This window comes from Rattus norvegicus, chromosome 17, assembly GCF_021556685.1.
Source record: "Rattus norvegicus strain SHRSP/BbbUtx chromosome 17, alternate assembly SHRSP_T2T, whole genome shotgun sequence".
Classification (NCBI taxonomy): Eukaryota; Metazoa; Chordata; class Mammalia; order Rodentia; family Muridae; genus Rattus; species Rattus norvegicus.
Window position 1 is genome coordinate 17,585,883 of NC_141550.1, and position 18,732 is coordinate 17,604,614.

The 18,732-nt window shown below is 44.5% G+C and overlaps 1 protein-coding gene across 6 annotated transcripts; it reads left to right on the plus strand.

Moving 5' to 3' along the window:
- Window positions 1-284: 284 nt before the first annotated feature.
- Tpmt (thiopurine S-methyltransferase) lies at window positions 285-18,728 on the plus strand. Of its 6 annotated transcripts, none has more exon segments than NM_001395670.1 (9): window positions 285-383; window positions 2,802-2,970; window positions 3,644-3,736; window positions 8,426-8,558; window positions 9,423-9,475; window positions 12,348-12,422; window positions 14,387-14,472; window positions 16,528-16,572; window positions 18,401-18,728. In NM_001395670.1, coding segments are annotated over 8 exon segments (723 nt in total). In that variant the 5' UTR covers window positions 285-383; window positions 2,802-2,845; the 3' UTR covers window positions 18,514-18,728.
- The last annotated feature ends 4 nt before the right edge of the window (window positions 18,729-18,732 follow it).

Here is an 18,732-nt window from a genome sequence, read left to right on the forward strand (position 1 = left end):
GCCTTGCTAATGTCCGCCACTGCGCAAACTCGGCAGCTGCGAAGGGTGGGGCGTATGCCTTCTGGGCGGAGCCCTTACGCCGGGGCGGGGCTTAGGCTTGAAGGTGGGGCCTGAGCCTCCCGGGCGGAGTCGCAGAGTCATGGGAGGGGCCTGAGTGTCTTGGGCGTGGTCTGCACGCTGGACGGAGTCTGCGTCTCCTGGGCAGGGCTCTCACGCCCCGGGCCGGGCCTATAGGATGGGAGCCTGGATAATCTTTTCCGGAGCGGGATCTGCCTACAGTGGGCGGGGCCTTCGCCCTTGGGGCGGGGTCTGTCCGTCCTTGCACGTTACCGGTCTCTCAAAGGCGCGCTAGAGTCTGAGGCACGCAGCTGGGTGCAGCTGAGGTAAGTTCCCAGCCGGTGGTAAAGGCGGTGATTTGCACTAACTGTATGAGCCTGTTACAGCGTTTGCAGAATGGGGCGCCCGAAAAGCACGGATGACCCAGCTACTTGAGTCCCGAAAAGGGGTTTCGTTCCGGTAAAAATTGGGAATAAATGATCAGACTAGAAATGCTTTGAATCCAATGTATTAAGTAGCCCCTTACTTAGTGGTGTGTTTCAGGTAACATGTCCAAGTGTAAAATATTGAGCCAGCCTGGAGGTTTGTGGACTTTATGAAGTTACTTTTCTGTTTAACGACATTCAAAAATAAAACTAAAGCAGAAGCCAAGCATTGTTGTGCACGCCTGTAACTCAGCACGAGGAAGTTGAGGCAGCAGGATCACAGTGAGTTAGAGGTCAGCCTGGACTACATAGTGAGTTCCAGATAGACCCTCTGTTAAAAAACCTAAGCAGGAAAAATGTTTTTTAGGTGTGGCGAATTTACACCAATGAGCATATTGGAAGTAAACGTTGATTAGTGGGAATTATTGTGGAACTGTCTTTTCTCATCCCTGTACTTTGCTCTTTTATTGTGTTTAGAATTTTATTTCTCCAGAAATGAATAGAGAGCGCCACGTTGAGGCGCTGTTACAACAGCTTAGTGATCGTACTTAGGACACTCGCAGCCCCAGCTTCCCTGAGATAGAGCTGAGCTGGCTAAAGATCTTTATTCTGTGTTCAGAAGAGCACTTCTTTTTGAGGGCACCTTTTGGCATCACAGTTTCTGATAGAGAGTGGAGACGGGAGAAGGGCAATTCTCTTGCTTTTCTATATCCACAATAATCCCAAACTTCCTTCTGACCTCTCAGAATTCTGGACTGTGCCCCCTGACATGAGCACCTGGGAAAGCCTTGTGTTAGAAAATACTTGCTGTGAAGTACATTTCTCTTCCCAGAGTTGATGGGGGTGTCCTTCTTTAATCCTAAGCACAGAAGCTAAATCATTCAACAAAAGGACATTCCCTTACCTGCCTTTGTGACATGTTTGCTGTTCCACAGATTCAAGTCATAAAGTGATGTGGTTTAAAGGGCAGGTCGGAATTGTGTAAAAAGTTTTTTTTAGATTTCTTTTTTAAAAAAATTATTTTATGTGAACGAATGTCTTGCCTGTATTGGATCCATTGCAACTGGGGTTGCAGACAGTCACGAGACACCTTGTGGTTTCCGGCAATTGCAGTGGGTTTTTGCAAGAATAACAAGTACTCTTAACCAATGAACCATCTCACCAGCCCCCAGAATCATAGTATTACATTGTCCTTAATATTGGAAGGTCAGGCATCTGCTTACATATTCAATCAACAGTTGCTGGTGCGTGAAGTTCCTACCCCCTCAGTTCCCTTCTTGTACATGTCCCAGTGCGAATGAGAGCAGCAGTATAGCTCAGTGGTACAGTGCTTGTCTGTAATGTACGAGCCGGTAGGTTCAATCTTTAGTACCCTGCCAAAAGCCAGGAGAAAGTTATTTGAAAATAGAAACTTACGGTGTAGCAACAGTATATGGAACTGATATGTCTATTTCTTTCTCTCCCTCCTCAAGCCCTACCACATTTCAGGACTTTGTTTTTAAATGTGTCGACTATTAATAAAGGAGGGACAGATAGACAAAGAGAGCAAAGGACTGCTAGTAAAGGGGTTCAGGGGTCCAACAAGCTGAATTCTGATCATGGGGTCATGACCAGTGGATGTCACGGGGTCAACCAATGGGTGACTATTGCCAGTAAAGAGTGTCAGACCCTCCCTTCTTAGCAGAACTACTCCCAGAACAGGAGTAGGAGTGAAACCAGGGGATTAGCTGTTAGACTTCTGGTTCAGAAGAGGCTAAATTACAGGCTCTTTTTGTCAACTTTTTACAACAGGGTTTCTACTCCTTGTCTCCCCTGCAGGCTGATCGGGTGGATGGGGTACAGGTTATTCTCTGAAGGCAACTTTCCTGATATATAAGAGTGAGGTGTTCTTAGTACTAGACTCACTGACAAATTCTTTGTTCCTTGTTTTGTTTTGTTTTTTGATACAAGGTCTCACTGTAGCCCTGAGAAGCCTGAAACTCACTATGTAGATCAGGCTGGCTTTGAACTCACAGAGAGCCTCTTGCCTCTACCTCCCTACTTCTGGGATTAAAGGCATGCCGCCATGCCCATCTTGTTTGCTTTTGAGACAGAGTCCTGCTACGTAGCCTTGGCTCACCTAGAATCCACTATGTAGACCACATCAGCCTGGAATTTGCAGTAACCCTCTTGCCTCTGTCTCCCACGTGACGCCATTCCTGCCTTTGATGTTGGCATACGCTTTTAAAGCCATCGCCCAAGGTAGCAGGGTTTTGTGTAGTTCATCCATAGAACCACGATTTTTCCGAATGCCCTCACTACAGATATCTTTCCACTTAGGCACCGGGAGACACCAACCTCGGAGACAAGCCACGGATGGCACCATGTCACTCGGTATCAAAGAGCACCCTGATGCTGAGGTACAAAAGAACCGGGTACTAACCCTGGACGACTGGCAAGACAAGTGGGTGACCCGTCACATCGCATTCCATCAGGAGCAAGGGCATCAGTAAGACATGTTTGGTCTCTGGCAGAGAAACGCTTTATCAGGAAGTGACTCTGATGGGTGTGTGCTGCGGTTGGTAGGGAGAGCTTAGCATGCAGTAAGCTCTTGGTTTGATCTGCAACATTGAACAAAACTGGGCACAGTGATGAGCATGTAATATTTGAGGGATGGAAGCCGCATGAATTCACTTAATTAAAATTGAAAAAAGTTAAGCTTATTGAGAGACGATTCTGTGATATATTGAAAACATATACATTTAGAGACCCCCTCCTTAACATCACTTTCACCTACCAAAAAATAAAAAGTAAAAATATACAGACTTTTCTAAATATGTCTCTCAAGGAAATATAATCAGTTTTTACTCTCCAATCATGAAAACGCAGGTTGTTAGTCATATGTAATACTATGTAGCTGTATAATGAAGCAGGTGACTTAGCTAGCCTGTTTCTTTGAGTGCAACCTGGAGGTTGTAATAATTAACTTTACCCCATTGTTACAATGTTGGGAGTACCGAGATCATGCCCCAGAAGTTCCGGGTGTCATAAATTCTACTCTCCTCTCTCCTGTGCATCTGGGCTAGTTAAAACGAGCATTGTGGTGACTTTGTAGTTAAAGCGAGCTTTGTGGTGACTTTGTAGTTAAAGCGAGCTTTGTGGTGACTTTGTTTTCTTCCCAGGCTATTAAAGAAGCATTTCGATACATTTCTTAAAGGGCAGAGTGGACTGAGAGTGTTTTTCCCGCTCTGTGGAAAAGCCATTGAGATGAAATGGTATGTACTTGCAGAGGGATTCGTGGTGAATATTTAACAGGATATATGTAGGGTTTTTTTTTTTAAATATCTGTTAGGTATGACAGGACACACCATACTAGTAATGCTTGGGAGATGTAAGAGAATCAGGAGTTCAAGACCAGCCTTGGCTACATGTAAATTCAAGGGCTGCTGGACTGGGGGGACCCTGTCTCAAAAAATCCAGGTAACCTAACATATATAGAACAACAAAATCCCATTTTTATAGGAGACTCAGTCATAAAATTAGAGATACTATTTCTAAACAAGAGTACAAACTGAATCAGGAGTGACCTTGTCTTTCTATATTTTGTTTTATAGGCCAAAAAAAAAAAAAAAAAAAAAAGGGAAAACTGTTGGGGGCGGGGGGAGGCAGAGGGGTTGAGCATTATCACAGCTGGTATAGCATGTACGTGGCCCTGGGTTCAGGCTCCAGCATTACTTAAAACAAGGGTGGCGTACACACTTGTGATCTTGGCAATTAGGCGGTGAATTAGTTTGGAACCAAATGGGGAACATCACCCCCTTTTTCATGTCTCCTGGATCTTTGTATGTGATTGAATGTTTGTAAGTGACTGAGAAATTTCAGTAACTATGGCTGTTTGAAACGGAAGGCAATGGAAAAACACAAGCGGTAGTGCACGATTTATCAGGACAGTGTTTATAGTCCAGAGTTCAGCTCACCTCTCCCTTCCTCCCACGAACAAATAGGAGATTTGTTATTGTGATTCGCTCTTAGAAAACCAGTGGTGAGGAGGGTGGTTCTTATGAGCAGCGCTCTACCAACTGAACTCACTCTAACTGACAAGTACCACTCCTACAAGATTACCCTGAGTCACGGCCCTAAAGATTACTTTTACACAAAATGCTGCTGTCAACGATAACATGTCAACGATAACACAGCCACAGACATGTAATCCAAGATATGTGGTTATTCGAAACCTTAAATGTTCACTAAGAGGAACAAAAGATTGATAGAAAATGTTAGTGAATGCAGACTACACTTACCTTAAAATGTCCTGCCCCCTACGTAAATACAGTGTCCTACCCACAAGGCACACACACGCTTGGAGTTTATTCTCTTATAGAGTGAAATTTTTGTAGCCTGCACTGTCTCAATTTGTAGCTAAGGGCATGTATTAAATGGCTGTTCGGGGGGCTAAACAGACCAGCTCTGTCATTTCGAGCACTTGGTGCTCTTTCAGAGGACCCACGTTCAATTCCCAGCACCCATATCAGATGGCTCACAAAACCTGTAACACCTTCTTCTGCTCTCTGAGGATACAACATACACAGAGACATACATGTAAAGAAGAATTTTAAATAAGCAAATAACATTTTTGTTTACTTTTATTTTTAAAAGTATTTTAATTAGTTAATGTATGTGAGTGCTCTGTCTACATCCCTGCATGTACACCTGCGTGCCAGAAGAGATCTCATTACAGCTGGTTGTGAGCCACCATGTGGTTGCTGGGAATTGAACTCAGGACCTCTGGAAGACCAGGCAGTGCTCTTAATTGTTAAGCCACCTCTCCAGTCCTCAAATAACATTTTTTTTAAAGATTTATTCATTTATTATATATAAGTACACTGTAGCTGTCTTCAGATACACCAGAAGAGGGAATCGGATCTCTTTACAGATGGTTGTGAGCCACCATGTGGTTGCTGGGAATTGAACTCATGACCTCTGGAAGAGCAGTCGGGTGCTCTTAACCACTGAGCCATCTCTCCAGCCCTCAAATAACATTTTTAAATGGCTGTTATAACCTGAAATTCAAACATGGCCATGAAATTAAGAATTATATCTCTAGCCAGGCATGGTAGCATGCCTTTAACTCCAGCACTAGGGAGGTAGAGGCAGGCAGATCTCTGTGCGTTCCAGGCCACCCTGGTCTATAAAGTGAGTTCCAGGACAGCCAGGGCAAGTTATACAGAGAAACCCTGTCTCAAAGCAACAACAGAACTATATTTCTTATTAGACCTGTGTTTTAATGGGCTCTCAGCAACCCAGAAGAGTGAACTTGCAAACTATGAGAAAACAACTCTATAAACAGAAATGGTAACTGTGGGTGGAGTGCAGATTTTAGACGACATTAATGAAACCATTTAGCTAGCTAGCTGGGTGTGGTTATTGAATTCTTTTGGGTCTCAATCCATTTGTATCAAAAAAAAAAAATCAAGGATTTGGGGATGTAATTCAGAGGAGGAGGGTATTTGCCTAATATCCACAGGCTCAGGCTTCATTCCCCTAAACTGCAAAATAATGATAAAAACTGAAATAAAAACCCAGACTCAAACTACTGTAATTGCATGTAAGTTGTCACATTAGAGTAATTTTTACTTATATAACTGACCTGTGTATGTACAGGCATTGGTTATAAGCACATTAACTAAGAGAAGTCAAAAAGCATTAAAATAAAATATGAAAGTTATTTTGAGGATTCACTTTTGCCTTGTTTGTATTCCTGGTTACCCTGCATGTATTGACTGGGAAGTACAAACACATTCAGTCAACTTGGGTAATTTCTTTGCTTATATTTGGTAACTCCAACGACACGCATGGAGAATGAAAGAAATGGTCTCTACACGCTAGAGTGCAAATCCCCTCGGCAGTCTGAACAACAAGTTGTTAGTAGGCTTCCTTTTAGAACAGTAAGTAGCCCACATCCTGCCCGCAGCGGGGGCGTGCACTCTTGCGTAGAGAGCAGGCACAGTCCGTCTCGCTCCCAGTTAATAGATGAGAGAAACGTCACGTGACGTTCACCTTTGCTCACTTGGGATTTCGTCTGAAGAATATTGATAGACTAAATGCCCATGTGTGCTCTTCAAACGGTGCCTTGCTACCCCAGTGTGCCCCATGGGCCTTGTTCCTCCTCACATGGTGTTAGAGAAACGTCCTATTCTGTTTTCCTTATCCCAGTACTCCACAGCAATTCCAACGGGAACGTTTTCCAACACCCACCTTCTGAAGCCGTGTGTGTGTGTGTGTGTGTGTGTGTGTGTGTGTGTGTGTGTGTGTTATACATGTGTATATACAGATAGAGGCACATGTATGATCCGGAAGTCCACACAAGGCATCTTCCTCCTTTTTTTTTTTTTTTTTTTTTTTTTTTTCTCTTTTTTTAGGAGCTGGGGACCGAACCCAGGGCCTTGCGCTTGCTAGGCAAGCGCTCTACCACTAAGCTAAATCCCCAACCCCCTTATTTTTTAAGAGAAGATCTCCACTGAACCTGGAATCTCCTGACATGCCAGGGTCCTCTTGTCACCCCCTCGGCACTGACCTTGCAGGCGTGGCTGCCATGGGTAGCTTTCTCTTTGGATGCTGGGACTCTGAACTCAGGTCCTCACGCTTGTGCAGCGAGCCCTTTACCGGTTAAGCCCTTGCCTCGTTCCTAGCTTTTGGTCTCGATATGTTTTTTTAAAGATTTGTTTTAAGTACATGTTAACCGGTGTGTCACATGAGTGCTGGTCAGAAGAGACATCCGATCCTCTGGAGCTGAAGCTACGGGCCACTGGGAGGCACCCGTTACGGGTGCTGAGGCTACCAGGGCAGCTCCCGCTCTTACTGTGATATTTCCCCGGCCCCTTTTGTGGGTCTTTGAGACAGTCTCATGCAACCCAAGCTAGTCTTAGATATATTATATCCGCAGTTGCTGACCTTGAACTCCTGATCCCCCAGCCTCCACTTCCCAAGTGCCGGGTTTATAAGCCTGTGCCCCCATGCCCAACTCCCGAAAGTTTCCATATTGATTCCTAACCGTCCGTTTCCCATCAGCCTTGTGACGTCTGTACGTGCTTTTGCGTAGCGCAGTAACCTTTAGCTGGGCTCGTACTGCCTCGCGGCGAAACTGACTAGTTTCTGTGTGATTTGATATAAACTCATTTCTGTGGCTCAATATCTGTACACTTGCTACTGTTTTCTTTTGGACCGTCAGAGCCTCAGAATGCGAGCTCTATAACTAACTGTGCTTGCTAGTAGAGTGTTAGCCATTTGCATATGGTAATAAGATTCCTTTTTCCGATCATGTTCATCGGTAGTAAGTGGAAATTGTAGGACTACTGCCAAGAAACACACAGTGCCTCAGGCTTTCACGGGTGGCAACTAACAGCCACGTGTAGCAGTGTTTACAAGTTCATGTAATTATATCTTTTCCATTTAGTCCAGCCTAACCTCAAGTGCAAGGTCTTCAGCTCCCTCAGTCCTGCACGGGCGGTATGACGTCATGCCTGACGTGGCTATTTAAGTATAAGCCAGATAAACAGTTTAAATGATCTCTATGGCACTGGCCACATCCACATGTTTAGTAGCCACTGTGGCCAGTGGCTCTGTCTTGTCGAGGACGATGATAGGCATTAGTCATCATCATGGAAAATTAATCAGTAGCCAGTGTTGATTTGGAGAGACTGGAAAGCATCCATCTAATCAAACACATTTATATGAATGCCTGCGAAAATATGGCTCCCTTAAAATTAAGGTAAACAAGTGGAGTTCTTTTGTTATTTCCTCTTTCTTCGGTGATGATAAATTTTCAACACGGGGGTCTTAGGCATGGTGGGAACTCTGATACGGAGTTTTATTTCCAGCCAGGAGGAAACATGTCTGTTTATCGTGGTTTTTATTTTGTGGTAGATATGAAGTAAAATTAAAGGGTAACTATGGTTTTTCTATAGGTTCGCAGACCGGGGCCACACTGTAGTTGGTGTAGAAATCAGTGAAATTGGGATTCGGGAATTTTTTGCAGAACAGAATCTGTCATACACAGAAGAACCGCTCACCGAAATTGCTGGTGCCAAAGTGTTTAAGGTTTGCACTGACTATGGTAACTGTTTCCATGCTTCACCAAAAACTGATTTTTTTTTTTTTGTACTGTGAGTAGACAAGGATGTTAAACAGGTGTTAGATGGGCACTCTCTACCACAGAGGCATACACCTCACACACCACAGCTGTCTACCACAGAGGCCTACACCTCACACACTGCGGCTCTGTACCACAGATTGCCCACACCCCACACACTGAGGCATTTACCACAGATTGCCCACACCTCACACACTGCGGCTCTCTCCATCATGCACTGCGGTGAGCTAGGCCTTAAGCATACAGATGGCAGCTCAGCACTGGGAAGGTGGTGGCAGGAGGACCATGAATTCAAGCGAGTCTAGACTACATAGTGGCATTTGTCTCAAAACAAAAGATGATAGATAGATATTAAAGATAAATGATAGAATTGGAGCTAAGCATATAGATGATAGATTGGTATATAGATGATAGATGGTATCTAAATTGATATAAGAAATAGACTATAGATGGTAGAATATATATATACATATATATATATATATATATGTGCGCATATTCTGTGGTGCACATGTGGAGGTTAGAGGACAACTTGTTGGAGTCCATCCTCTCCTTCCACCAGGTAGGCCCAGGGATTAAACCCAGCTTGCCTGGCTTGGCCACAAGCACCTTACCCTCTGAGCTATTGGGCTGGCCCCCATCCGGGTTTTAAAAGAAAACACAAGGTCCAGTTAAAACCTAATAAAGTCACTGTGTTTAATATGTGTTCCCTGTATCTCCTTGGCTTTGTCTGAGTCCCTTTTCCTTTCCTTGATCATTTAAAGATTTCCTAATTAAGTATAAAAAAAAGTCTTGCCTCGTCTCATCCACAGAGTTCTTCCGGGAACATTTCCTTATACTGTTGCAGCATTTTCGACCTTCCCAGGTAGGACTGAGTGCTCTATGTATCTGCACCATCGTGTGAGTGGGAACGAGTAATCCGAGAGTGTTTGTGTGACTGGGTGACACCTTTGCACCATTGCGTGTGAGAGAGTGAGTGATGGGCGTGTGTGTGTGTAAACGTCAGCGTGTGAGTATGTAAGAGTGAACTATGTGTGCATGACTGTTAGCGTGTGTGTCTGTGTGGCCGGGTGCTGTCTGCACTGTTGTGCATGTGAGTGTATGTGACGTGAGTGTACGTGAGAGTATATGTTTGAGTGTGAACATGCTATGTCACATGAGTGGCAGTCAGGGGACAACCTTAGCTGCCAGTTCTTGCCTCCACCCTGTTTGAGACAGAGTTTCATTGGCCGCTTTGTACTCAAACCAGGCTTCAGACTTCTGGGGATGCTCCTGCCTCCACCTCCCATCTCACTGTAGGAGCACTGGGTCCCATGTCTTGCTTTTACATGGGTTCTGACTCTCTGAACTCGTGTGTTAGAGCAAGTTTAAAAGTGATAGTTTTTTTTTTCCTTTATCCTGGCTAGCTCCCAAATAAATGAGACAGAGACTATATGATTTATTCAATCAAACTTTATGGCACAATAGATAATAATAGAGCATTAATTAATCTATGTTAATTCTCTAAGTTACTTGGGCTACCTCCCAGCTAAAATCTCACATTTTTAAATCTGGCTTCCTCTACTCCAGGTGTGTGCCCATGGCAGCTCCTGGGTCCTTTCTGCATGGTGAATCCTCTCTCTCTGCTCCTCCCCTCCCTAGAATCAGAAGTCCAGCTCTTCTCTCCTCAGCTATTGGTTGATTGGCTTTTCTTGACAAATCAGAGAATAGACGGAGAGCAAAGTTCACACAACATTCCAGCAGGAGATACTTAGAATCCTCACCCCAGTGAACGTGATTGTTGGGGGGAGGGCGGTAATAGGGGTAGAATGGGGAGGGGAACACCCATATAGAAGGGAAGGGGGAGGGGTTGGGGGATGTTGGCCTGGAAACCGGGAAAGGGAATAACAATTGAAATGTAAATAAGAAATACCCAATTTAATAAAGATGGAGGAAAAAAAAAGAAAAGAAACATACAAAAAATGTAAAAAATAATAAAAAAAAGATTATAACTACCAGTTTTATAAGATTGTTGTATTTGTAAATTGTCCAATTGATTACCAAAAATTTCTAAAATACAATTTATCTACGTTCAAAAAAAAAAAAGAAAAAGAAAAAGAATCCTCATTACAATGCCATGTTCGGATTGCAACCAGACATGGGGGCAGAGAAATCAGCATTTGAATAAGAGGAGGATAATCTATACACAGCGCATAATAATATCATGCCCACACTCATGGCCTTGTGCTTAGTGTTAGCCCTTTATCCACGGAACCACCCGTTTGCTCATTTATAAAGAGCGACAGCACGTACCTTTAGTGCAGCATTTGAAACAGGCAGACCTCTGCAGGTTGGAGGCCAGGCTGGCCTAGATGGAAGTTACAGGCCAGCCAGGGATAGTTCAAGAAAAGACTGGACCTTGGTCCAGTAAGATGGCTCAGAGGGGAAAGTGCTTGTCACGAAGGCCTGATGACCTAAGTTCAGTCCTCAACACCCACAGTAGAAGGAAAAAACCTAACTCCTGAAAGTTGTTCTCTGATATCCACATGCACATCTTAGTGTGCATGTGCTTACACACACACACACACACACACACACACCCCATACACACAAGTAGTAGTAAGAACAACAACAACAACAACAATAATAATAATAATTGTAGCTGGACTTTTGGCTACTTTGTGGGTTCTATTTTCTTTTACCCTTCTTCATCTCTCCTCCTCTACCCTTTCAACCCCCTAAAACTAGGGAGAGAAAGGATAGAGTGGAAAGGGAGCGATTTTATCCTTAGACTATTTTCTGCTAATTAGGGGCATCAAATTCCTTGGGAATTTGGAATCTTGGAAGTCAGGATGTTCAATTTCCTCTCCTCATCTCTTTGTGCACAACTTCTTGACAGACAGTAGTAATCTACCACAACCCACTCTCTTGGGGCCCTAGCATTCATATATCCTCTGACACATTCCTGGAATTCCAAATCTCGAATACTCTCAGAAACTCTCTGCAGCTGGTAAAACCACACCCCTGCTAGAGCATGAGGCAAATCACTGTCAGCTGCTGTGGAAAATCTGAAGCGGCCTCATATCCCACATCTGGGATTAAAACGAAAACGTGTAATGTTTCTGTATTTTTAAAGAGACGGAAATTCTCCCTACAAAGGATAATAATAACAATAGCAACAATAATACCAATACCAGTCATGAAGGTGAGCCCTGCTGGCCCGTGGTAAGATGGGTGTGTAGATCTGTTCGCCACTCCTGTGCACGTCTGCAGCTTCGAGAACTGTCCTGCGGCTGCTCTCACCAAAGCCTCGTCTTTTCTGCTTCTCGGGGATAGATCCCAGACTTTACAAATCATGATTGCAATGCAGAGCAAGTAGGGTGAAGGTAGGGAGAGGAAGACTGTGTTTTCCACCGGGCACCCGAGCCTATAGCAAAGCTAATTCCAAGGCGCAGGAGGCAGTGTGTTACCTCACAGAGCCCGATGTCTGAGGCGGGGCTGGGAACAGAGCTGTCAGTCACTGGCCTCTGTTCCTCCCTCCTCTTTCCAAGTCGAAGCAAAACAGAATGCTGCAGAAGTTAGGAGGTGGACAGTCCCACCCCTTAGTGGGTTGGTACACCCCTCTAAGGTCTATAAAAATGGCGAGAGATACTGAGACATTGGGGATTGCCCCTTGGGGAATCCCAGACATCATGTTTGAGATTTGATCTTTTTCAGATAAAACGTAACAACCTTTCCCTCCCCTCTCTTTGGAGCAGAGCAAACATCGGCAAGTTTGACAGGATTTGGGATAGAGGAGCATTGGTGGCTGTCAATCCAGGCGATCGTGACCGGTGAGTTGGTTTCTTCCGTTGACTTGGTTTCCTTTGGGTTGTGCTCAGTCTGAGGGAAGCTAAAGTATGTACGAAGCCGGTGGCTTACGCACTTTACAAGCTTTGACCAAAGAACTGTGGTTTTCTAGGCCTCAGATTACTCCTCTGCAGCCCGAGATTATTTTAGCACCTAACAGCTGCTAACACCGATTGGACTCTTGTCCTGTACCGGGCATTGTTAGAAATATTTTGTGTGTGTTAACCCATGTAATTAGCATGACACCCCTAAGGCATAGATGCTGTCTATGATTCCAATGTGCACACGAGAAATTTAAAGTCATAGAGGTATGTCCCAAGTTAGGCAGATAGTACCTGGCGGTACCTACAGAGTCTGCTCAGAGCTTCACATTAAATGACCTCCAAGAGTTGCTGGGGCAAGGCAAAGGAATATGCTAGCCAGGTGTGGCTGTGCACACCCGTGATCCCGGCACTGGGGAGGCTGAGGCACAAGGACTGGGAGTTTGAGGCAAACCTGGGCCTCATAATAAGCTCATGAAAGTATGTGGATGGATGGATGGATGGATGGATGGATGGATGGATGGATGGATGGATAGATAAGCCGGTGTGAGATACTGAGACCTTAGCGATGGGTGACGTCTCAACGTTGCCCCTTGGGGAACCCCAGACATCCTGTTTGAGAATAGATAGATAGATAGATAGATAGATAGATAGATAGATAGATAGATGGGAGGGATCAATGAAATCTGTGAGAAATGCTAACTACAGAGAACTATAAACCACTGGCTGTCATTACAAGAGCACTTGTTGATACTTTGGGTGATCATAAGTATAACTAGCCTCACTAGAAAGTAAAATTAAGAAAGCCGGTGAGGGGAACAAAATCCTCCCTTTCCTGTGTAAATAACACCACACAGTGTCTCCTTGAATTTGGCAGGTTGGATACTGGATTACTCATTACACAGAGGCAGGCTCTTCACGTATGGCCAATGTTCAGGTCCCAGCTCAGTGAGCCTTTTTTTTTTTAATCTAAAAAAAAATTGCTTCATAAGTGAAGCCTCTTGCCAAAATTGAAAGATTCTGCACCATAAATATCCATCTTTTCTTTCCTTCAATGATAGCCTCTCTCCTCTCCCCTCCGCTCATTTCTCTACCTGTGGCCCTCCCCACTCTCCTTCATCTTCTTCTGGGCTTTTCTCTGCGATGCTTGCTCGTGAACCAGCCTTTGAGTTCTATTCCTTTGCATTGGGCATTCAACAGCTGTCTATGAAGTCCCATCGCGCCCCAGGGGGGGGCGGGGCGGGGGCGGGGATGGCTTTTGCCGGAAGTTATGTCATGCCGCTCTGCTCCTCCTTCCAGACGCCCACACCGCTTCCCCAGTGCATGCTGATCATTTCCACATGATAAGTGTCTCTTATCAGCTCAAAAACGTCACTGAAACTCCTTTAGTCTTCCTAGCAAACCGTATTCGTGGACTACCTTCAGTTGTGCCAAATGTTTTAATTTGGAGGTATATCCTGAGCCCCTCCGGCGTGTCCCTTTGTTTCAGAGGGTTAGTCTATGACCATCGTGGCAGGGCATGGCGGCAGGTAGGAGGCATAGTATAGGAGCAGTAGCTGGAAGCTTACCTCCAATCTGCGCACAGGAGGCAGAGAGGGAGCAAGATCGGGTTTAGCGTGGCCTGGCATGGGGTTTTGAAACCTCAAAGCCCACCCCAGCAACACACCTCCTCCAACAGGCCACACCTCCCAAATGATTCCACCAACTGGAGGCCATGATTCAAATGAATGAGCCTCTGGGGGCCATTCTCATTGAAATCGTCACGCAGGTTTATATAATTATCAAAGATTTTTATGTAGAGTTGATAATAAATGCTGGCTTCCTTTATGGCCTCTTGCTGCCCCCCCCCCCAGCCTCGTCTCTATAGAGAAATGAAACATAACTTTTTTTGTGTGTGTTCTTTCCAGCTATGCAGATATAATACTGTCCCTGCTGAGAAAAGGGTATCACTACCTCCTGGTTGTCCTTTCTTATGATCCAACAAAACACACAGGTAACACTTGCTTTGTTTTTGTTTGCCTAATTTCCCCGATTCAGTTCTATGAACATGTAAGGATTATTTTTTCTTGCCTCTCACACTGCTTATGTACTTATGTGCATGACGATAATTCTGGGCTAATGAGGACAGCGCGCTCTTCCACACTGTCCATGTTTTCTTAGACTCCTTTCGTGTTTGCTTCAACGGTCATTGTTCAAACTGTGGAAGGGAGAAATGGATGATCCTGATGTAAAGAGCGAGTTCATGAGCCCTAGATCAAGAAAGAGAAAGAAATGTTTGCCCTGCTATGGGTGTGGCCTGGCTGTGCTGCCCGCCAGAGGTGGGGCCGCATGCGGCTAATGTTCCCCATGGGGAATCAAGCAAGGAAGAGGCATGAGGTTGTAGAAAAATCTCTAAAGTAATGTGGGTTGGTTTGGGTTTTGAGACAAGATCTCACTTTAAAGCTCAGCCTGGTCTGGAACTTACTGTAGCCTAGGCTAACTTCAAACTCAAGATCTTTGTGCTCCGGTTTCCCAAGTGCCTGCCTGGACTATGACATGGGCCATCACACCTAGCTAGCCTTTTTGTCTATTGCTAACATTTTGTCCATGTATGCTACTACCGTCCTCTTAGATTTTTGTCTTGTATAATATTTGGCATCGGTGGGGATTGAACCCAGGGCATTGTGCCCACTGAGCCAGCCCACAGTCATTGAGCTTCATCCCTGGCCTGACTCTTTGTCTTGAATGTGTAGAAAGGATATTTTCATCCGACTCATCTTGTTGCTTTGGGAGGAAGCTTTTGCAGCACCCATGTTGGACCCCAGAGCTTTCGAGGTACTAGGCAAATGCTCTCCCACTGAGACACAGCCCAGCCTTCACACGGAAGCTTAGTGTTTTCCTTGGACAGACTCGTATTTTCATGAAGGAGTTAAAATCAAATAATCAGACTTTTACTTTGTAAGACTCCTTGACTTCTGGTTTGGGGAAAAAGATTGTTTGGTTGGCTGGCAGGTTTTGAGGCCCCAAACTCAACATCCTTCTCCTCCACCCAGTGAGTGCTGGAACCACACCTGGTTCCTTGGGTTTTGTTTGCAAAGGAAACTGCCAATGTAGCCCAGGCTGGTCCCTGATCTTTTGACCCTGCCACCTTGATTCCCTGTGTGTTGGGATTACAGGTGTGAGTTAGCACATCTGGCATTGTTTGGTTTTTAATAGAGATTTTTAAAAAATGCCCCATTTAATTAATATTTATGTATGGTAGTCTCTTGCTCTTGTTTTATTTGAAAATCCCGGATCTAAAAAAACTCATGAAAAGATAAGACTTTAGTGTCCCTATTACAGGCAGAAGGAAAGAGAAGGTAGTGGGGGCAGATATGAGCTCTGCTTGGCTCACTTATGTTCTGCTGGTGAGCAGGAGACCCAGGGAAGCAGGGCTCTGGCTTTGTGTGCCCTGGGGATGGCCTTACTTAAAGGACTGCAATGAAGATGCCTCAAGTCCCCGTCCATCCCACACCTCAGTGGGAAAACATAGTAAGGAGGAACACAGAAGGGCAGGATCGTCACCTCAAAAGGCAAAGGACACCCCAAAGGAAACTGTCAATGGCTCCACTCTGATCTTTGATAAGAGATATACAAAGGCCAAATCAGGGGACCAGGTATGTAGCTGAGTCGGCGGAATGCTTGCCTAGTATGTATGACGTCTGAGTTGATCTGCAGCACTATGTAGACCAGATACAGCAGTGCACACTTGTAATTTTAGCACTCGGGAGAAAGAGGCCGTGGGGCTGGGGGGATCAGAAGTTGAAGGTCATTCTTGGATACGTAGTGAGTTCGAGGCCAATCTGAGCTACACAAGACCCTATCTTTAAAATCCACACATACCCCACAATAAAACAAAGCAACCAGAAAGGCATGCTTCATCCTCACCTATCTGGACTCCTGAGTGGTTTACAGAGTAAGTATCGCTGACATCTCTGAGCTAAGCTGAGACGTGAACCCCAAGAGTTTCTTTGTCTTTGGAATTAGTGATTGGAAAAGAAATATTCTTCATCACATTTCTCCTTCCTAGGCCCGCCATTTTATGTTCCAGATGCTGAACTTAAAAAGTTATTTGGTAAGTTAATGTTCCTTTTTATTACATGTATCCGTACATACGTGCCTCTGTGTGTGTGTATATGTGTGTGTGCATATCATGTATGTTCATATGCATGTGAATGTATATGTGTATATATGTGCATATGTATGTATGCATGTGTATGTACATATGTGTATGTGTGTATATGTATACATGTGTGTATGTACATGTGTATATGTGTATGTGTGTATATGTATACATGTGTGTATGTACATGTGTATATGTGCATGTGTATGTATGCATGTGTGTATGTGTATGCACATGTGTGTATGTGTGTATATGTATGCATGTGTGTATATATGTGTGTATGTACTGTGTATTATGTGCATGTGTGTGTATATATGTGTATATGTGCATATGTGTGTGCATATGTGTGTATGCATGTGTGTATATGGGTATGTATATGTATATGTGTGTATGTGTGTGTATATGTGCAAATGTGTCTATGCATGTGTGTATATGGGTACGTATATGTATATGTGTGTATGTGTGTGTGTATATGTGCAAATGTGTCTATGCATGTGTGTATATGGGTACGTATATGTATATGTGTGTATGTGTGTGTATATGTGCAAATGTGTCTATGCATGTGTGTGTATGTGTGCATATATGTATATGTATGTATGTATGTATGTATGTATGTATGTGACATGTGCAGGTCACAGGACAACATGCAGGAAGCCAGTTCTTTCCTTCAGTACTGTACACTGGCTCAGGTTGTCAGAGCAGGCAGCAGGCACCCTTTGCATAGGGTAGACATTCTAGTCCCTATGTTTATTTTTAAAGATTTGTTTTTATTAACCATGCTTATGTGTGTATGAGTCTGTATGGGTATGTGCACATGTCTACAGAGACCAGAGACATCAGAGCCCCAGGCACTGGAGTTACAGGAAGTTGTGAGCAGCCTTGGATCTTGTGTAAGAGCAGGAAGTGCATTAGCTGCTGAACCATCGCCCAGCCCCACGTGTGCTCTTCATGAATAAATAAAGTCAGCAAATCAAGCGTGTGGGCACACCTGTAATCCCAGCACTCAGGGAGCTGAGTCAGGAGGAAAGAAAATCTAAGGCCAGCCTGAGTCTGGACCAAGGAGAAAAGCCTGTCTAAAAGTAGAATTAAATACAAATAAAGGTAACAGTTAACTGAGTTGCTACAGAACTATGAGTGGTGCGTGCGATTAAAGCCTATAAATGTAAAGAGTAGAGAGCATTTTATGGGAGACTTTTATCCTAGAAAAGGGAAAAGTCTCCCTAGTGTGCCTTTTTATTCGACACACCACCACTGTAGCCCTAGCATTAGGGAGGCTGGAGTTGGAGGACCAGAAGGTCAAGGTCATCCTGTTTACACAGTGAATTAATTCAAGGTCAGCCTAGTTTACCTGAGACCCACATCTAAAAAAAAAAAAAAATGGCTAGAAGGGGCTAGGAAGACAGTGTAGTGGGTGAGATGCCTGCTACGCCAGCAAGAAGGACCCAAGTTCGTATCCCCAGCACCCATACATATCCAAGCCGGACCCGCTCACTCTTGACTGTGATCTTAGCATCCTTAGCACAGAGAGATTCCAAAGCTTGCTGGCCAGGTATGAACGCCGGGATCAGCGAGAGATCCTGTCTCAATGGGTAAAGCAGGGAGTGAGACAGAAGACAGCAGGCACCAGCCCCCCGGCTGCCAAACTTACATCCGTGCATTCACGTGCACACAGACACAACACAGAGGAGATAGGGATGGCGGTCACAAGTCCTCAAGAGCATTTCCGGAAACAGCCCTGGTGTCTTCCACAGCAGTTTAACCTCTTACCTTCTCTCCTCAGGTACAAAATGCAACATGCAATGCCTTGAGGAGGTGGATGCTCTTGAAGAAAGGCATAAAACCTGGGGAGTCGACTACTTTTTCGAAAAATTGTATCTCCTTACAGAGAAGTAGCAAAAACAAAAACAAAACCAGGCCAGTACCGGAGCACACCTTTTATCCCAGCAGGCTAGCCTGGTCTACAGAGTGAGTTCCAAGACAGCCAGGATACACAGAGAAACCTTGTCTAGAAAAACCAAATAGAAAACCAACCAACCAACTTAACCAAAAAACACCCAGTCAATCCCTGTAAGAGTTTCTGAACGATTAAAAATTCTGTTGAAGGTTAATGTC